Below are 18233 nucleotides of genomic sequence, written 5' to 3'. Positions count from 1 at the left end.
TTTGTTATGGAGAATATAATGTTTGTTAAATGACTGAAATCCCCTGAGGCCCATATGCTGCTGCTATTTTCTGCGTCCTACCGAGCTGGGAGAAGCAATAAGGCAAAACTGTTTTGTCCCGCACATGGCCCCTGCGGTTTGCTGGGAGGGCACAGCAGCTGGACGCGGGCAGAACAAACCTTCGCCACCCGGGGTGGGCGGGATGGCTTCCCTCCGAAATAGTCGCACACTTGAGCAAGCCCATTGTCTGCCCAGAAAGCATTTCAACCGCCTCTTATCGGGCAGCCGTTGTGGACAAAAAGTATGCGGAGGCAGTGTGCAGCCAACCCGTCTGTGCAGCATATTGCAGGTGGGGGGGGGGGGGCAATTAGTTTGCAAATTGCCCGTTTGCAGATCCGCATGTGGATTAGTTGCATTGCTCCCACAGGATTTATTATTATCGTTGTCATTAAGAAAGGGCCATGAATAAATAAGGTAATTTGGTCAAACACCCTTCTCCCGACATGCCGTTCTTATCTCTCCGAGGAAGGGGAAACATAACGGAGAGAATCTTTGCATGGAGAAGAACAGTTCCCAGTGATGTTGCCTGTGTGTTTTTAAGCCTCTGGGTAGATACTGATATAACGGTGACGTGTGTTGTACAAAATTTTTTGATCATTTAAAAGCATATTTCTTCCAGTGAGAGAAAATATATTACAGCTGCCAGCTTGTCCGGCACCACCGATGCACATGCTCCATGCTTTGTGACGTGGCCCCGATCCTGCAACCGAACCGTTCTTTAATTTCTAAAGAAATTCCATGTTGGAATTTCAACAGCCAAAGAATTCAGAAGTATCACCAGGCTGTGCCGTTCAATTGCTAGGCAAAATATATTCGGCCTGATTTCGTGACAGTTTTATTCCAGTCTGAATTTGCTGGTGTCGGTGGAGAGTCGTGTCAGAATGAAAGCAGCCTCACCGAATGGTCAGTCTTGTCTGCTTTTCACACAGTGTTTAGTTCCCCAATTCAAAAACCCAAGCTGCAGCTCGCTGTTACTGAATCAGCAGAAGAATAGTATAAATGAGGTATGGATTAACCTGTCATACTTGGGCGTTTTGGTTAGACATTTAAATTAATCTGTATATGCCTAATAAAGGGTTTGTGTTCTTACCACCCCGATAAGCTCAGCAGGTGCCTCAGCTACTTCATTCCTGCCTTGTCTGGCTATGGTGACTTGTTCTCCAGCACATAACTTTGCTCCTTTGCGTCTTCCTTTGCTGCGTTCATCATTACAAGATTTATTACAAGAAAAAAAATATAAAAAAATGCAGGAGCTGCTTGACAGATACACAGTGCCTGATTTTCTGAGGGACTGTGAACTTGCAATGCTTATAGATTTCAGTAGGGATTGAGCAGAATGGGGCACATCTGAAAATCAGACCCATGTCAAATATTTGTGTAATTATAGTTTTGTGCAGCTATAGTTCCTGTCAGCAGCAAAGCATCCCAGGTTACTGTATACTGCTATCCCAAAAAGCCAGCACCTCGCTGAGCAAGGCTGGCAGGGTATAACCAGGGCAATATAATTCCCATGTGTCTTTAGCAATTTTGTAGAATTTTTTGTTTTTTTGCTAGACTATCTGTACGGCAAATTTCAAGGACTCTGTCTTTTCAACTGTTGAATTTTTGAAGGCAAAAGAAGTTGTATCTTTCCTGATCTTCTCCACCAGAATTTCAACATGCATTTTCTTGCGCACTGCTAAGGTGAGTTACCTATGGTTAATCCCCCTCTGCTTCTCTGTTGCTCAGCCCTCAGGGTTCACAAAACAAGCAGCCAAACAGAAAGCCATCTCTACCTCATATCTTTGAACCCTGGTTTTCAATAATAGATTCTCTGTGGGGTGAATAATTTTATTGTAGCCCAAGGCTTTTGTGCACTGAGTTAAATGTATGACCTGGAAAAGGTCAGGGCCCGCTTTGCATTGCGTCGTGCCACAAGGCCAAGTGTTTGTCAGTCTTCCTGTAAGCCATGAAACTGCTGGGACACTGCGCTGCAGCTCAGCCTACTGAAGAGTGGGCATCTGCTAAAATAATTCCCTTTTTATTGCAGATGCACATTTCGTGGCTTACCCCTCTTCCACTCCTCTGTGGGCCTGTGCCTAAAAACTGAGTATGTCACTGCCGCCTATTGAGTCACAGAATCACAGAATAGTTGGGGTTGGAAGGGACCTCTGGAGATCATCTGGTACAACTGCCCCTGCTCAAGCAGGGTCACCTACAGCAGGTTGCCCAGGACTGTGTCCAGTCAGGTGTGGAATATCTCCAAGGATGGTGACTCCACAACCTCTCTGGGCAACCTGTTCCAGTGCTCTGTTATCTTCACAGTGAAAAAGTGTTTTCTCATGTTCAAGTAGAACTTCCTGTGTTTCCGTTTGTGCCTGTTGCCCCTCATCCTGTCACTGGGCACCACTGACAAGAGTCTAGCCCCATCCTCTTTACACCTTTTCTTCAGATATTTATAAACATTGATAAGCCCCACCCTGACCCTTTTCTCCAGGCTGAACAGTCCCAGCTCGCTCAGCCTTTCCTCACATGAAAGATGCTCCAGCCCCTTCATCAATCTTTGTAGCCTTTCACTGGACTTGCTCCAGTAAATCCATGTCTTTCTTGTACTGGGGAGCCCAGAACTGGACACAGTACTCCTGATGCAGCCTCATCAGGGCTGAGTAGCAGGGAAGGATCACCCCCCTCAACCTGCTGGCAATGCTCTTCCTGATGCACCCCAGGATACCATTGGCCTTCTTGGCCACAAGGGCACATTGCTGCCTCATGGTCAATTTGTTGTCCACCAGCACTCCCAGGTCCTTCTCTGCAGAGCTGCTTTCCAGCTGGTCAACCCCCAGGCTGTATTGATGCATGGGGCTATTCCTTCCTAGGTGCAGGTCTCTGCACTTCCCTTTGTTGAACTTGATGAGGATCCTCTCTGCCCACCTCTCCAGCCTGTCAAGGTCCCTCTGAATGGCAGCACAGCCCTCTGGTGTATCAGCCACTCCTCCCAGTTTTTTATGATCTGCAAATCTGCTGAGGGTGTATTCAGTCCCATCATCCAGGTTGTTAATGAAAGTGTTTAGCAGTATCGGCCCCAGTATTGACCCCTTGGGGACACCACTAGTGACTGATCTCCAGCTGGACTTTGTGCAGCTGATCACAGCCCTCTGAGCCTGACACTTAAGCCAGTTTTCAGTCCACCTCACTGTCTGTTTATCTAGCCTGCACTTCATCACCTTGTCTATGAGGATGTCACGGACAGTGTCGAAAGTCTCACTAAAGTCAAGGTAGACAGCATCCACTGCTCTCTCCTCATCCACCAAGGCAGTCATCTCATCATATGAGGCTATCAGGTTGGTTAAGCACTATTTCCTGTTTGTAAATCCATGCTGACTACTCCCCATAACCTTCCTGTCCTTTACATGTCTGGAAATAGTATCCAGGATTAGTTGCTCCATTACCTTCCCTTACTGACTGGCCTGCAGTTCCACAGATCCTCCTTCTTGCCCTTCTTGAAGAGAGGAGTGACATTGCTTTCTTCCAGTCCTCAGGCACCTCTCCTGATTGCCATGACCTTTCAAAGATAATCGAAAGTGGCTTTGCAATGACATTGGCCAGCTCCCTCAGCACTTGCGGGTGCATCCCATCAGGTCCCATGGATTTGCATGTGTCCGGTTTAAGTGTTTCCTAGCCTGATGCTCTTCCTCTGAGGGTAAGTCTTCATTGCTCCAGACTTCCCCTCTGCAATCCCTGCCCTCTCGTACAGTATCTCTATATTCCTTTGGGGTCACCTGTTCCTGCTTCCACCTCTTGTACACTTCCCTATTATGTCTGAGTTTAGTTAGGAGCTCCTTGTTCATCCATGCAGGCCTCCTGCCTACTTTCCTTGATTTTCTGCTTGCTGGGATGGACCATTCTTGAGCTCGGAGAAGGTGATCCTTGAATATCAGCCAGCTCTCTTGGACCCCTCTTCCCTCCAGGGCCGTAACCCATGGGATTCTTCCAAGCAGGTCCATGAAGAGGCTGAAGTCTGCTCTCCTGAAGTCCAGGGTTGTGATCCTGCTTTTTGTCCTGCTCCCTCCTTGCAGGTTCCTGAACTCCACCATCTTGTGGTCACTGCAGACAAGGCTGCCCGAACTTTCACATCTCCAACCAGTTCTTCCTTGTTTGTAAGTATGACGTACGGCAGAGCCCCTCTCCTCCTTGGCTCCTCAGTCACCTGTTGAGGAGAGGAAGTTGTCATCAACACACAAATCAAGCTATCATCATCACTAGGACCTCTGGGTGGCTTGTGAGTGATCCAGAAGCCTGCAGGCAGAGAAGACAAGGCTACGACTTTTGTATTGTGCAGTGCTTCCCAGCGGTTGTTTTGAATACCTTGGCTGTTTATAGCTGTTATAATCAAGAGCAGCATGTTATTTTGGCTGCTGTAAATTATATTGGGGAACACATGGTGAAAAATGTGCCCCTTCCTCCTTATCCAAATCGGTCTCACTTCGGAGAGAGAACATGTTCCAACTGCAGCGTTTTTATTCAACCTTTTCTTCAGCTATTTTAGGTAACATCCCAAAGTGTTGCCTCCCAGTCTTTTTTCACAAAGGTGTAGACTTGCATTTGACTGCAGGTTTCTTTTTAAACCAATACTTTAAACAAATCTAGTTCTGGAGCTGCATAAATTTGTCTGCATATCTGACCTGACCCCTGTGCTATTTAGTACTCAGCTCATTTTTGAATCTTCTGCAAATGTTGCTGCCAGTGATTTAATATTGTTCTGCATCTCATTGGTTAACCCAGTACTACTGGGCTGAGAACAGGCTGGAACTGCTGAATCATTTGGTGTTGATTTGAGGATTTAGCAGTTAAATAGATTAAAGCCCGGCTCATATGGGCACCATCAATGTTGTATAACGCTCATTTCTTTCTATACCAGACTGCTTCACAGGATGAAATCAAATTCTTTCGAGAAGTTGTATTATTTTATTAATGCAGTTAGAGTCTTTGAGCCAACTTGCAATCTCATGAAAAGGGATCATTTGTTTTTTTTAAGACCATGATAAGCAGGATTTCCCTGGTGCTATGTTAGCTTTCCTGAATTCTTTACAAATTAAGTCCTATATTAGCATTTCAGGAGTTCGCCTTGGAAATTTAAGGAGCTGGTAGTTTCCTGGAGTTGTCACCACTAAGATGTGACCACTGCTTCTTTCTTGGTTTAAAACTGCAAAAGTTTACCAATTAAAAAAAACCCAACATATTCTGAACCATGAATGGCAGTTTAACAAATAATATATTGCACTAAAGCTAACTAATGAGCAATATTTGTGTTTGGTCTTGGTAAATATACAGACTTCCTTCTTACTTTCTTTGACTTTGTTGGTCGCAGTCTTTTTCAATGATATCTTTATATTCCTGTATCAGTGCTCTCCATTTCCTTCCTGCCAGTTTGTAATCGTTGCAATGATTTCAGCGAAGCTACTGCAGTTTAGAGCAGGTAAGGATGTGATCCTATGTCTCATCCCATTGATAGTCCCAACATCTGAGCAGCTCAGGCTGTGCAGAGGTAACGAAGAAGCTTTCCCAATAAAGGCTGCCTCTCTGTGGCCACATCCATGGCCCAAATGCTTTGGAAGAACTGGTAACTGCTGCATTTTGTTAAGGACATGCAACCAAAATAATAATCAGATAAACAGATCCCTTTTTGATAAATGATTATGGAGCTGCATTATGTGATTTGGTATCTTTTCCTCCAAAATCTCTGCATTTCAAACCAGCTTGTGATTTTACTCTGCACCATTAACACCGACGTATTACATGGGAGTATATTTCACATAGCAAATTCTATGGAATATGGATTATGTTATCAGGAAATAAATACAAATTTCTCAAGTTGGCTTTGACTCAGTTGGTGGTAATCAGGAAATTGTTTGTTCTTAACCTACAAGGGAGGATTGGATTCTTAAAAACTGCATAGGGAAAAATGCTTTTAGGGTGATTTCTTTACAATGAAAACATGACAGTCTTAAAGCTAAATGATAATCTTTAGGAGTCTGTTCCACATGGGGGCAACGAGATTTGCAGCTGATGTAAGTCAGCATAGTCCCATTAGCTGACAAAGCTGGGTCAGCTCACAAGAGCTGAGGATTCAGCCCTGTTGCTTGGAAAGAATCATCATTTTGCTATCAAAACTAGGGGAAAGACCATAACAGGATTTTGTGAGGGCAAATAATATTAGAGAGAAAATAAGATGGCTGGGGACTGAAGAAGGCAGCTATTTCGTTTGTCATTTATTGAGACCTTTTTTATTGGAACATCCACCAATGTGGCCAACTTGTGTTATAGTGCAGCTCGAGGCTGTGAACCTTTTTTGTTACTATTTAGTATCTATTACTGTAGTGGGGTTAGAATCATGAACAGTACACCTTTAATAACAAAACTCCTGAGTTAATCTTTTTTAAAGCTCTGTATGGCATTACTAGCTATAATCTAACCCTTCCAGGTTATTCTAGATGCATTTACGGCATAAAACCTTCTTTGGGAGAATTAGGTATTTTCTCATTATGCACACTAATATCTTTTCACTGAATGTCACCAAATTTCCATGAAAATCTGTTTGACTCCCACTGGCAAGTTGCAGTTTACCTGATCTATGAAAGGAGATCTTAAGAATTAGCAGCAGCAGGCATCTCCCACTAAGTAAGTGACCCCTCATTGCAGCACAGATCCCTCTGAGCTCTTTTCTTCTCCTGGAAAATTGAGACATTTGTGGGCAGCAGGGCTCTCCTGGGTGGCGGAGTACTTCTGAAACAAGAACTTCTTCCCAGGGCCAGCTACCTTGCGCTTCGTTGCAAGGTGGTCCTACCTTGCACTTTGTTGTATGGTGGACCAGGGAAATCAGGTCACAGCAGAAATGGTTTGCAGCTTTGCTGTCTGCAGAAGAGCTTGAGCAAATCTGACGTGTGGAGTCAGTAGCCGGTGTGCGAGGCACTGGGTCTATTGGAGACTCTTGTCCCTTTTGGTTTATGAAGGCCAAGGAGGACTCTGCGGGCAGGTTGTATCTCCAGTTCATTCTGCAGTGTCTCGCCTGAACCCATCTACAGCTGCAAATCAGTGTTTGTCTCTGTGCTCCTGAGCTATCATATTGCTGGGATATTTGTATTTATAGAAACCGTTGCTGAGATCATAGCTGAGATGTGATTACATGCCAAACTCTGAAACACAGTAACTGGAACAAGCTGGCACTTCCCCGTTTTCCAGGATGGCTTGAGCATGAATATGGAGAAGAAACAAGGCAGAAGATTATTTTATTTTTGGAACTGTGGTACTTCTAAGTTTTTCTGACCGCTGCGTTGTGAAATGAGGTCTCTGCACCAAGGTGCAGGGGTCCAGAACAGGCCAGGCAGGGGCATTCTCTCCATTTCAGAGAAAGATGAGTTACTCAAGGGTTCACTGACAATTTGTGGCTGCTCTGGAAATTGAAGTCTTGTGAGTCTTTGAGACAACTTGCCTCCCTCTTCATTTTCTAACCAGCTCATCTTGCGAGCTGTGTGCCATTCAGCACTGGGGCTGTGCCCAACACCGGTGAAATCCCAGACTACTCTGCGATACTCTCACCAGCTAGTTCTGCTCTGGTTTTAATTCCTCGGTTTTCACAGAGTTGTATGATGGGGCTTGGCTTGGAGAGGGGTTGAAACTCCATCACATGCCCTGGATCTCCTGACAGGGAGCCTAATTCAGCCGTCTACCTCTTAAATGCACAGCCCACCTTCGAATAATCGGGGAAAGTCACCACAAGGGTTAAACACTTTATTTAGATAGCTTTGTTTGTTACGTTAGTGCTTTGCTTGTTCTGAGAATTAATGGAAGATAAGCTAGAAGTTCATTTATAAGAGTATTAAAGGATAATTATGATGGAGTAAATGCAGCAGGTCAAAAGGCATTATGATGAACAGAATCATAATATAGGGCTCGGGAAAATAAGCTAAAATGTACAATGCCTAACATCACTGCCCGAATGCCATGAAAAGCATATTTCTTTGTTTTCCTCTCTTCTTCATTTTCAGGCTAAATTACAGTTGCATTCATCAGCATGCTTCTGTTCCTGCATGAACATGTAATGATAATCGATTGCAGTAACTTAAATTAAACTTTTGGGCAGGCACAAATATGTGACCTTTTAATATCAACAAAATGATAAAAAAGATTTGGTAGGAAATCTGTTTCAATCAGATTAGAGGAGAAGTGGGTAAAGCTGATTACAAGGCCGCTAAACACAGTATTTGGGCAGTATTTGTTCAGAAACAATAGCGTTAATTCTACTTTAACAAGTATTATCTGAAAAAATCAATAATTAATGGAAACCCATTATCAACTTGTAATTTAGCACACAGATTAAGTTGGGGAAGAAGTGAAAGCGAGGGAGTAACCTGCTTTTACTTGACCCGTCGGGCTGATGGATTAATGGGTGACAACAGATTTCATATTTTTTTTAAAGAGGCGGTATAAATCAGTCAATTTTGGCCTATTGCTGTTTGGCACCATCTCACCCTCCCAGGTAGCCCCAGCTCAGTTGTTTTAACTGCTGGGGTGGGAGCAGCTCCCGGGCGCTTTGCAGCAGCCGTGCTTTGCACAGCTGGATGGCTGCAGCATCGGAGGAGATATCTTCAGGAACACTTATCCCTAGGGTGAGGGAGCAGGTTGCCCCGAACCTTGGGATGCACAGAGAAGGGTGCACCTCCCTGGCAGGGGAACGGAGGTGGGCAGAAGGGTGCTGTCTGTGGAGGGTATAAACGGGTGCAGTCATGGGGGCTTGGCTTCTCGAGGGAGCATCCCCCTCCTTCCATCTCTCTGCGCTTTCTGGCTCACCTAAGTGCCCCCTACCATATTTTCTCCTTGATTGACAGGACATGTAGTGACATGTGCAAAAGCATGTGAACTGCCAGATTTGCACCAGCCTGCTCCTCCCTCCCCCATACCGACATCAGCTCTGTTTGCAGAAACAACCTTATTTGTCCTCTGCGCTGTGTTTGGACCGAGATGTGTGTGTGTATGTGTGCATGCATGTTTGTGCATGTGTGTCAGAAGTGCTGTTCATGTGGCTTGTCATTGGAGTAGGTCATTGCAACAGATGCCAAGCAGATCAGAGTTTTGCAAAGACAATGTACTTCGAGAGGATACAGATGTTGTGATCACGGCTCTGCGTGTGGTTGCTGAGGCTAGAGGTGCCTTTCAGAAGAGACACATCACTGCTTGCTAACCTTTCAGGTGGACAGAAGAGAGAAGCAGGTGGACATCATTCCCAGCTTGCTGCCAGCCTGCCCATACTCTCCTCCTAGGCAGCAGCTCTTTTTTCCAGCAGTCTAAACCCAGAGTGGACTTATCTGCCTGGGTTTGGGTAGACCAGGATGTAGCTCGTGGGCTGAGCAGAATGAGAGAACGAAAGGAAACAGGTTGGGGACACCAGAAAGCAAATGAGTCAGTGCTAGAAGGCTTGTGGAGTCCCAGGTACAGCTGGATGTGCCAATGTAAACACTCAAGACTGGGATGTTCGCTGCCCTACGCAAAGGTGAGGTTTAAAAATCAGATCAGGGAAGTGCCTGGAACCACAAGCAGTGGCTTATGGATATGAGAGAGGCAAGTCTGAGGTGAGGCATCATCCCTTTTAACAGAGCCATGGATGGAGCAGGAAACAGTTAAGGCTTGCGCTGGACTCACATTTCCCACCAAACTTGGCCTCATGAGTGAGGCACATGAAGGAAACCATGACAGAATCGGAAGCCCTGCTGCTGGGTTTTATTTCTCTCTCCGCTTCCATCCATCACTTGTTCCACCTTTGCGTTGCAAAAAGGGTCTGTCTGGTGCTTGCTGGGTGGCTCCAGCTCCTTCTGTTATGCAGCTCCTGTGCCCTGACTCAGCTGGGGACCACCGTGCTGCAGCACCCTGAGACTATTGCTAACATGATGAACTGCAATTGTTGCAATTTCATTTGCTTTCCAGGAGGGTCTCTGCTTTCCAAGCCCTGCAAACGTGCTTCAAATGCCCATCCTACCTAAACCGATGTCCAGACATTGCCTGGTCTTAGGTTGCCCTGGGACGTGGCCTGCAGACCAGGTTATGATGGGAGTTTCTTGATGACCAGCACCACAAGATGCTCTCAGCAAAGGGAACAGATTGAAGGCAGATTGTGTGCGTGAAGCCGCACCGTGCTCCATAGCCAGGGAGTGGCTTCAGAAATGGCATTTAATCATTCAACATTGACACGAGACATCTGTCACTGTCCTCAGCAGTGACGGGGCTACACAGCAAAACAATATGTTCTGGTGCTCCTAATCACTGGAAAAACACTACTTTTTGCAGAGAGTTCTTTTAGTGCCCAGCACAAATCCTTCTATTTTATTATAGCAATCCCAGCCAAATCCTCCAATAAATGGAGTTTTTATTAATGTGCAGCTGTTAAATGAGAAAAAATAAAACTCAGAAATAAAAATGAATCCCTGAATAATCGGGCTGATCCCAAGCAGTAAGAACAAGCAGGCCGAACAAATACTTACAGCTTTTTGGTATTATTTAAAAATATGGTTGGGGCTTTTCTTCCCCCCTCTATTTTTTTTACACAGGCCTGATTAGATTTTGCTCAGAAAAAACAGAGCCACTTCTGCACTCCTGTGGGCTGGAAAAGCAGCAAGGAGGAGCAAGAACCTCTGGGAAGAGGGTCACATCCAGCGCACGTGTCCAGTGTTTCCCTACCACTATAGAGGGTATTGTATGCAATGGCCAGGGAGGAGAAGGACAGGGTGGCAATGCATCCAGGGTGCTGGGATCCAGTTTCGTGGTGAGGGATGTTTTTGCTCCTCTGAAAAATCCCAGCAAGCAAGAAAGTGTCAAAAAATAAGGGGGAAAGTAGCGAGTGATGAAAGCCCTCCAAAGGCTGGAGCTTGAATCAGGATAGCGCTGCTCACTTTGACCAGTCACAGTTTGGGACTCCTTGGCTTGATACAAATCGGAGTTTGCCAGGTGAAATGTCGCTCTGTGAAGTGCCATTTTGCAGTTAAAAAGGAAAGAAAAGCAATCCTGTGATGATGCTACGGTGACAGGTGAGGACCAGTGCAGTCCTTCTGCTGTGCACGGATCAAGCTGCAATACTGTGGCCCTGGCAAAGCATCCATGCTCCCTGTGTCAAGAGAGGAGAGGTTTGCATGAAGGGCACAAAACTCCCTTCCTTACTCCTGCTGTTTCTGCTAGGAGATACATTCCTGCTCTGTTTATGCTCATGGCAGAGCCACGTGACTGCATGGATGCTAGAAGAGATCTGCTGGAAGCTGGGCTAAACCACATCCCTGGCTACGGTCCAGCTGGCAATAAATGGCTATCGGGGGCCATTTCCAATGGCTCCAGCCCAAAGGAGAGTGATGAGTGAGACGATGACGGAAGAGACCTGCTGGAGTCACCATCAGATACTTGTGCATGTTTCCAGGTAACTGGGATCTTGGACAGCCCGAATGGAGCGTGTGGAGAGCAAAGCCTCCTCTGGGGGGGCAAAGCCAGCCCTAGCAGCTTCCTCTGAAGCTGAGAGGCCTCTTGTCCTGCCTGGTGCACTCAGACCTCAGCCACAGCCACCAGGATGACTCCTGTCACTGGGGACCAAACCGCTGCCAACTCAGGGTGCTGCCTGGGGACCCTATGCAGGAGGGAGTGCCCCAAGGCAGATAGCATCCTGCCCAAGAAATGGCATGACCACCTCTGTTATTCGTTCTGATTAAATTAAAGCCATAGTAAAGCCCTAATTCTTCTTATTAAAGCTGAGAAGTTAAGCTCTTTGGGCAGGACGTGTGCCTTGCCTTGTGCTCTCCTAAACCACTTTGTCCACTCAATGACAAGACAGTAATAATATACCCCTATATCTTTCTTCTCAGACATGTTTGATGCTCAGGCCATAGGGTAAGCAGTGTTACTGGGGGCTTCCCATCATTGCTGTCTGAATTGCAGTATTTATATGCAATCTCCTGGCTATTTTCAGAAGGGCAGAAATGGGAGGCACGGCTCCAAACATAGCAGGTCTGCCTGGGTTTGCTTTTTAACACGTCTTGGCTTTTCCAAGACAAATTCCCTTGGGAGAGAAACCACAGCCCCGGCATTGGTTTGCTGTTACCCAAATGCTCTTCTGTGTTAGATGCTCTACAAGCACAGGATCACTGCCCTACAGGGGATGGGTAAGAGGCAACTAAGTCTACAGGGAAGAGTGAGGATACGGAAGGACTGTCAGCCAGGGACAGAGGAGGATGTTGTTGTTTTAATCTCAGTGAATAGCTGTTTTACCCCAGGGTAGCTTCTGTTATCATGGTGCAAGGTAATAAGCAATGAAGCTTCCCCGAGTGTTACTTAGGGGAAGTATTCTGCTTTTCTGCTCCACAGTACTTTCTTTGGAGACCCCTGCCTTGTTGCTGTTGGTATGAGTGGGTTTATCCACTCTCCTTTGCCTTATGGTTAAGCAGTGCCATTTGCCCTATTTCAGCAAGGCGGAGGGAGCTGGGTGATGAGTCTTGCCCTGCAAGCATGCAGCCCCATGGCCAGAGGAGCAAGGGCTGTCCTACCTGCTCTTCTCCTGCCTTGGCTCCAGCTGAGGGGTCTGCACTGGGATTTGGCCGTCGGCAAGCGGGAGAGAGGAGGACGTGGGCGTAGGAGTGTGCATGATGCTCACCTGCATTGAGCACACCTTTAAGGAGGAGCTCGGGACACCCACAGGGAAGCCTGTCCCCGGGAGAGATCTGAGCCATGGTTTCGGCAGGAACTGGGAGCAAATCCATGGCACCACATCCTCCGCACATGCCAGCCTCTTGCTTAGCGTAGGGAAGCTGGGAAACTTCTGCCCTCAAAAATCTTGCGCAGGGGAAGCTTTCTCTCATCCCTCCTCCTCTGCACCACAGGCAGAGGCAGAGCTTGGTATTGTCACTCACAGATCAATGCATTTACCCATGTGGAAAAATGTCATTACCACCATGGCTCGGCTTTTCTTTCCCCTTGAACTGCTCCTGCTGTGTGGGCAAGGGGTTGGCTCACTGTCTCTTTGCTCGGGTTGCCTCTGGGGACAACTTCCTGGCATCCCCGTGGCCCGTGCCACGCTTCACGCTGGGCACACACTCAGGGCTGTCCCAGCACTTCCCCCAGCCCGAGCATCCCCTTCACTGAACACATGAACAAGAAAGTAAGAAGGTAAGAGCAGAGCGAACAGTATTTCCCAGGGTTTCTGCAGCCGTTGCAGTACATTCACCTCCCAGGATGTTGGCAGGTGCTTTGGCTGATTAAACATTGCAAGAATAGCAAAGGAGAGCAAGCAGTGCTAAGGAAAACACGTAAGTGGACTTCTCTCCCACAATAAAATGGAAACCACTCTAGGTACTGAGCAAAAGGAAACAAGAGCCTCCACCGCCATTCCCAAAGAGGAAGAAAATGTGTTTTTTCCATCTTCAAATTCCAGCAAAGCTCCAAGGTTAAAAAGAAGACCACAGACCCTGGTCCTACAAGGGACATGTTTCTTATTTCTTCCTCTTAATCCTTTTACTCTTCCTCTTTCCCAGAGTGTGACTGTGACACCAATAACACAAGTCCCCGACTGAGGTGTTTCAGTAACTCTTTGCTGTCAGCATCGTTTGATCCGTTCATTTGTGATATATTCATTTTTGGCACCATGGCAGAGGTCTACCTGGATTATGTTGCAGAAGTCGTATGAAAAGCAAACCCTGGAAGCTGGCAGGAAAGCCAGGAACCTGCAAACTGACTGGTCGGGTGTCCGAATTTTGCATTTTCTCTGATGCAAACAAGCCTGAGGGAACATGTAGCTTTTAAAATCCTAGCACCCAGTTATGTCCCCGTCCTGCAAAGCCTCGTGTGCGTATTTAGCTCTGTGCGCAGGCTACTACAGCGTCACAGGGCAATGCAAGGCTGATGGGCAAGCTGTGTAGGGCCAGACTCTCCCCTAAGAAGCTTTGTGAGCTCAGGGACAAGTCGAAGAAGAAGCAGTTGTGTAGGGGGAATAAATCTGATGTTATTTCTCTGTTATTTCTCTAGGTTCTTCGGCTGGTTTCTTTGGGACAGGAGCATTTCAGTAAAGGTGGTGCTGCTTGCGCCATGCCTGGTGGGCTCTGTGTAACACCCTGGGAATACAGTCCTTAAATCTGGCATTGCAAGCCCGGGCTGGTGACGGGGTTGGGAGCAAGCCCTCTGATTTCATCCCTACGAGCAGGGATTCGTGTCCTCAGCCTCTGAGTTTCAGCACCTGTTTGCATTCAGGGGAGCTGATGTAGAAAAGCGGCATTAGAGGGAAGAGTGGGAGTAGGCGCCCACATGCGTGGTGTCCCCCTCGGTAATTAGGTTAGCTTCTTTCATGGCCGGGGCTGTTATATAGAGCTGGAAAATCAATACCATATGGCACGGCACTCAGATAGCAAACTTGGAGATTAATTAAAGCAATTAGAAGAAGAGAATATAGAGAAGCAATTCTGTCAGGTCTCACAGCACAGTGCCTACGATTAGGCATGGCTCAGCTGACTCGGAAACGCAAAGGGCTTGGCAACACCTTTGCCCGGCTCTGAGCTGGACTTTCCTCCCCTTTGGGGTCAGAATAAACTAAATCTGCCTTTCCTTACTCCCACGGAGATGTTACTAGGGTGCGGCAAGACTCGGCTCCCAGCTCTGCTGCTGTCCTGCTGGCTGGCCATGGGCAAGTAGCTTCCCTGCATGTGTTTTCCTTCCCCCTGCCTGTTTCCCATCGACCCCAGAGCAGTTACCACCATGGACATTGTTTGGGCTAAAGGGCTCCAAGGTCCCCTAAGCCTCCCCTTCTAGACGGCAAATGTGAAAACCATTGCTGTCAGTTGAGATATTTCAAAGGACTTTGCTGGGGTTTGATTTATCTTAAGTTCATGCCATTATCTAATTAAAGGCTGATAGTCTAAATGAAGAAACTGGCTTAAAATCTTCCAGGCTGGGAGGAAAGTAAGAACTTTAGTTCAGTTCAAAACTTGCTGAGGTCAGTAAAAATCTTTCCGCTGGTTTCATCGTCCTTGGATCAAGTCTTCCAAGGCAATTTCTGGTCTCCCACATGTAGAAGAGCCCTGAGAAGGTGATGAAATGCTCTTTTTTTTTTACATTAAAAGAAAAAAATAGAAATTTGACTTCCTCACTCAGGAAATTTCATCTCCCTGGCCTGTACCAGAGTGGGACAATGTATACCTCTCTTTTGGGAGATGCTGACTTAATGAACGTGGCAGCTATTGTGTGTGCTTGGGAGCCTCCCCGCTGCAGGTCTTCTGCTTATGTTTTCTTTTCTTTTCAGCTTGAATGAGAGTTTCGTTAATTGACTTGATAATTCCCATTTAATTAGCACATTTTGGAGGAATGATCGAAAAATAAGATGGTAAAGTAATCGGACAAGCATAGGGCAAGGGAATAATAGCTGCTATTCTGCTATTGTGGGGCTAATTGGAGTGGACAGTCGGTCAGCTAGTGTGGGGCTGCTCACAGTCGGATATTCCCAGCCTCACTGTGCCGTGTGTCCGGGACCCCCAAGCGCCTGTGTAGAACCAGCTCCGGCAGTCATTTCAATCACCTTTAACAAGCTGTAATTGAGCACCAAGGGGAATCAAGGCTGGAAGGGGGGCGTCCACGGGGATGTGAGATGCATGGGGAACTGGGACCAGAAAACAACAGCAAAGTGGAGAGGAAGCGAGAAGCACCTGCCAAAGTCCCTAAAAGGAGCAGCGAGAGATCACAGCTATGGCGGCTGTGTCTCTGCGGCCTTGGCTGCTTCCCAAGGGAGACAAAATGACGGTGCATTTGCACTGTGGGGCACCCCACGGCAGCGTGATGGGGCTGAGCCCCAGGGTAGGTGCCGCTGGGGGCGTCTCATGGGCAGTCCATGAGAGCTGAGGTCCCCAGCGCACCGCTCACTGCCCACACGCTGCCTCCCACCGTGGCTGGAAGTGCAGCACCCCGATGGTCATCTGCTTGCCCTGCGCTTGGCTAGGAATTAATTAGGAGAATAGCCCCAGGCTACTGTGACAGCTGTCCGCGCATGGCACTTGCCGGCAGTTTGATTAAATCTGCGGCACTCCAGATGTGCGAGCCCTGTGCCTCCATGCACGGTTTGCTCTTAAACTCCGCTTAAACCATGACTGCTCTTCTGTTTTTTAATCAAAGGCATATGTCTTAAGGAAGAAATCTGTGTGGAGGAATTAGCAAGGATGTCTCTGGGGCACGTGGAGCAGGGACATGGGAAGGGGACCCCCCCTCTCTGGTGCCCAATGAGAGCTGCTGGTGCATGTGGCCAGACGTGGTCGTGCACGTTGCTGTGAGCACTTTGCTTCGCCGGTGTAAAGGCAAGCAGGAAATGAACTGCTTTCCGCAGCGCAAGCAGCCTTGGGAGCAGAGACGTCGGTCCTGGCTGCAGCCTGAGAAATGCCCCGTGCCTGGCTTCGCCTCCCCGCGGGGAGGAAACCCACCTGTAGCTCTCGGAGACGGGGCATTTGGTCACGTGAAATACGTAAGTGCTCGTAGCAATTCGCCCCTCTTTGCTGCCTCCTAGCAGCAGGTTATTTCGCAGTTCCTTTTTCTTTGTGTGCAACAAGACAGCGTTTGCCCAACAGCTGACATTTCCCTGGGCTCCCAGCAGCCCACGGAGGAGGGGGAAGAAAAGCCACGCGTGCATGCAGATGCGCAGCGTGGGGGCCGAGGGGAAGAGCCCCGCCGCATTGACCGGCTCCCCCAGACAGGCACGCAGCAGGAGCCGGCCTTCCCGAGGGGGTTGCCTCTCCATCCGGTCTGGAGCGCTGGGAGCGTCTTCCACCCAGAGCTGCCAGGAACTGTCAGATGGTGCCGACTTTCCTTTATGATTGACCTGATTCATATCTAAAGCAGGGTCTGGGAGGTGAAAGCTGCCTTATCCCATTACTAATCCCCTAAACCAGGCCCTGCAATACCTTCTCACTCATTCCCCATCCTCATACCTACTGAAGGTGGCCCCAAGGCGAGCCTGAGGTTGCCCCTAAGGTTTACATCCCTGCAAAGACTGCGGCCTCCAAAACCTCCCCAGGGTGCTGCTGGGCCCGGCGGGCTGTCTGACTTTGTGCTGGAGCTGCTGAGGAGCAGGCACATCCGCTCTTTCCGTGGACGGGGAGGGGGGATGCCTTGGGGACTGTCCCGCCTCACTGTGCCCCCTGGTCCCATGAAGCCCAGCGGGGAGCAGAGCGTGGGTCCGCGGAGGCACCCTCCCCCTGGAGTAGATGCGCGCCCAGGCCAGGGCGAGCACAGCCTTCGCTGGTAGCCCTCGTGGAGGGTCCCAGACCGGGCACACACATGCACCCTGCCCGCGGCGGGAGGGACCCTGGAGAAATTAGAGCAGGGGCTGATGTTTGATATTCTGCTCTTTAAGCGATTAATAATCTTTCGGCGTCGGAGAATCAGCGGAAAATCTTCCCTGGAAAATAATGAGCAGAGAAACATTTACTGATTAGTCTAATCCCAGATAATCCTATCTGATGAGCATATATCAAGATATCCTTTAACTGATTTATTGTCCAAAAGACCGGTGGAGATGCCCATCTCCATCATGGCTGGGGAAGCTGGTGGGTCACAGCACATATATCCCATCCCGGTCCTTGTCCCAGTCCCGGTCCCAGAGCTTTGTCCCAGGGGCTGGAGCATCCTCAGTCCCCAATGGCCTCCCCCAGGCCTGGGCAATGCCGCCATATCCAGGCCAGCTCGCCAGCGCGGGGCAGATTTAACCGCTATTTCCATTCCTGCATCTATCGGCTTTCTCTCGGGTTTGAGCTTTTATGTTTCATAAACTGATTAGGAGCAATTATGTACGCTTTATCCCCAAACTTTCCAAATGACTAGGCCATATGCATATTTAAGGCTTCATCATCTCTCCCAACAGCTCAGCCTTAACGCAAACTGCTGAAATCAAGCTGATTCTGGGGCAACGTCAAAAATTAGGGTTTTATCCACTAATATCTGCTCAGGCAGGAAATTTGTTGTGGGTGGTGACCGGATTAGGGCTTCTAATTACTGCGGCAGATCCTCCCTGGCTAGCAGTGAAAGTCTCCAATTCCAGCACCGCTGCGGCAAAAACACTCGGGAAAAGCGAAGGGGCCCAAGGGGACCCCGGGGTGCTCTGTCCCCCCACCTCCCCCCCATGCTGGGGCAGCCCCAGGTGC

The 18233-nt window shown here is 48.1% G+C and overlaps 1 protein-coding gene across 1 annotated transcript in view; it reads left to right on the top strand.

Annotated features, from left to right (window-relative positions):
* Positions 1-13705: 13705 nt before the first annotated feature.
* Positions 13706-18233, top strand: part of LOC112973559 (visual system homeobox 1-like) — an 8865-nt gene continuing 4337 nt past the window's right edge. The window contains exon 1 of the mRNA XM_026081582.1: positions 13706-13741. Coding sequence (XP_025937367.1) covers positions 13706-13741 — 36 coding nt within the window. The remainder of the gene's footprint in view (positions 13742-18233) is intronic.

The sequence above is a fragment of the Apteryx rowi genome, unplaced genomic scaffold, assembly GCF_003343035.1.
Source record: "Apteryx rowi isolate R43461 unplaced genomic scaffold, aptRow1 scaffold_555, whole genome shotgun sequence".
Taxonomy (NCBI): domain Eukaryota; kingdom Metazoa; phylum Chordata; class Aves; order Apterygiformes; family Apterygidae; genus Apteryx; species Apteryx rowi.
Note: the sequence above shows the minus strand (reverse complement) of the source record. Positions and strands in the feature narration are given on the sequence as shown.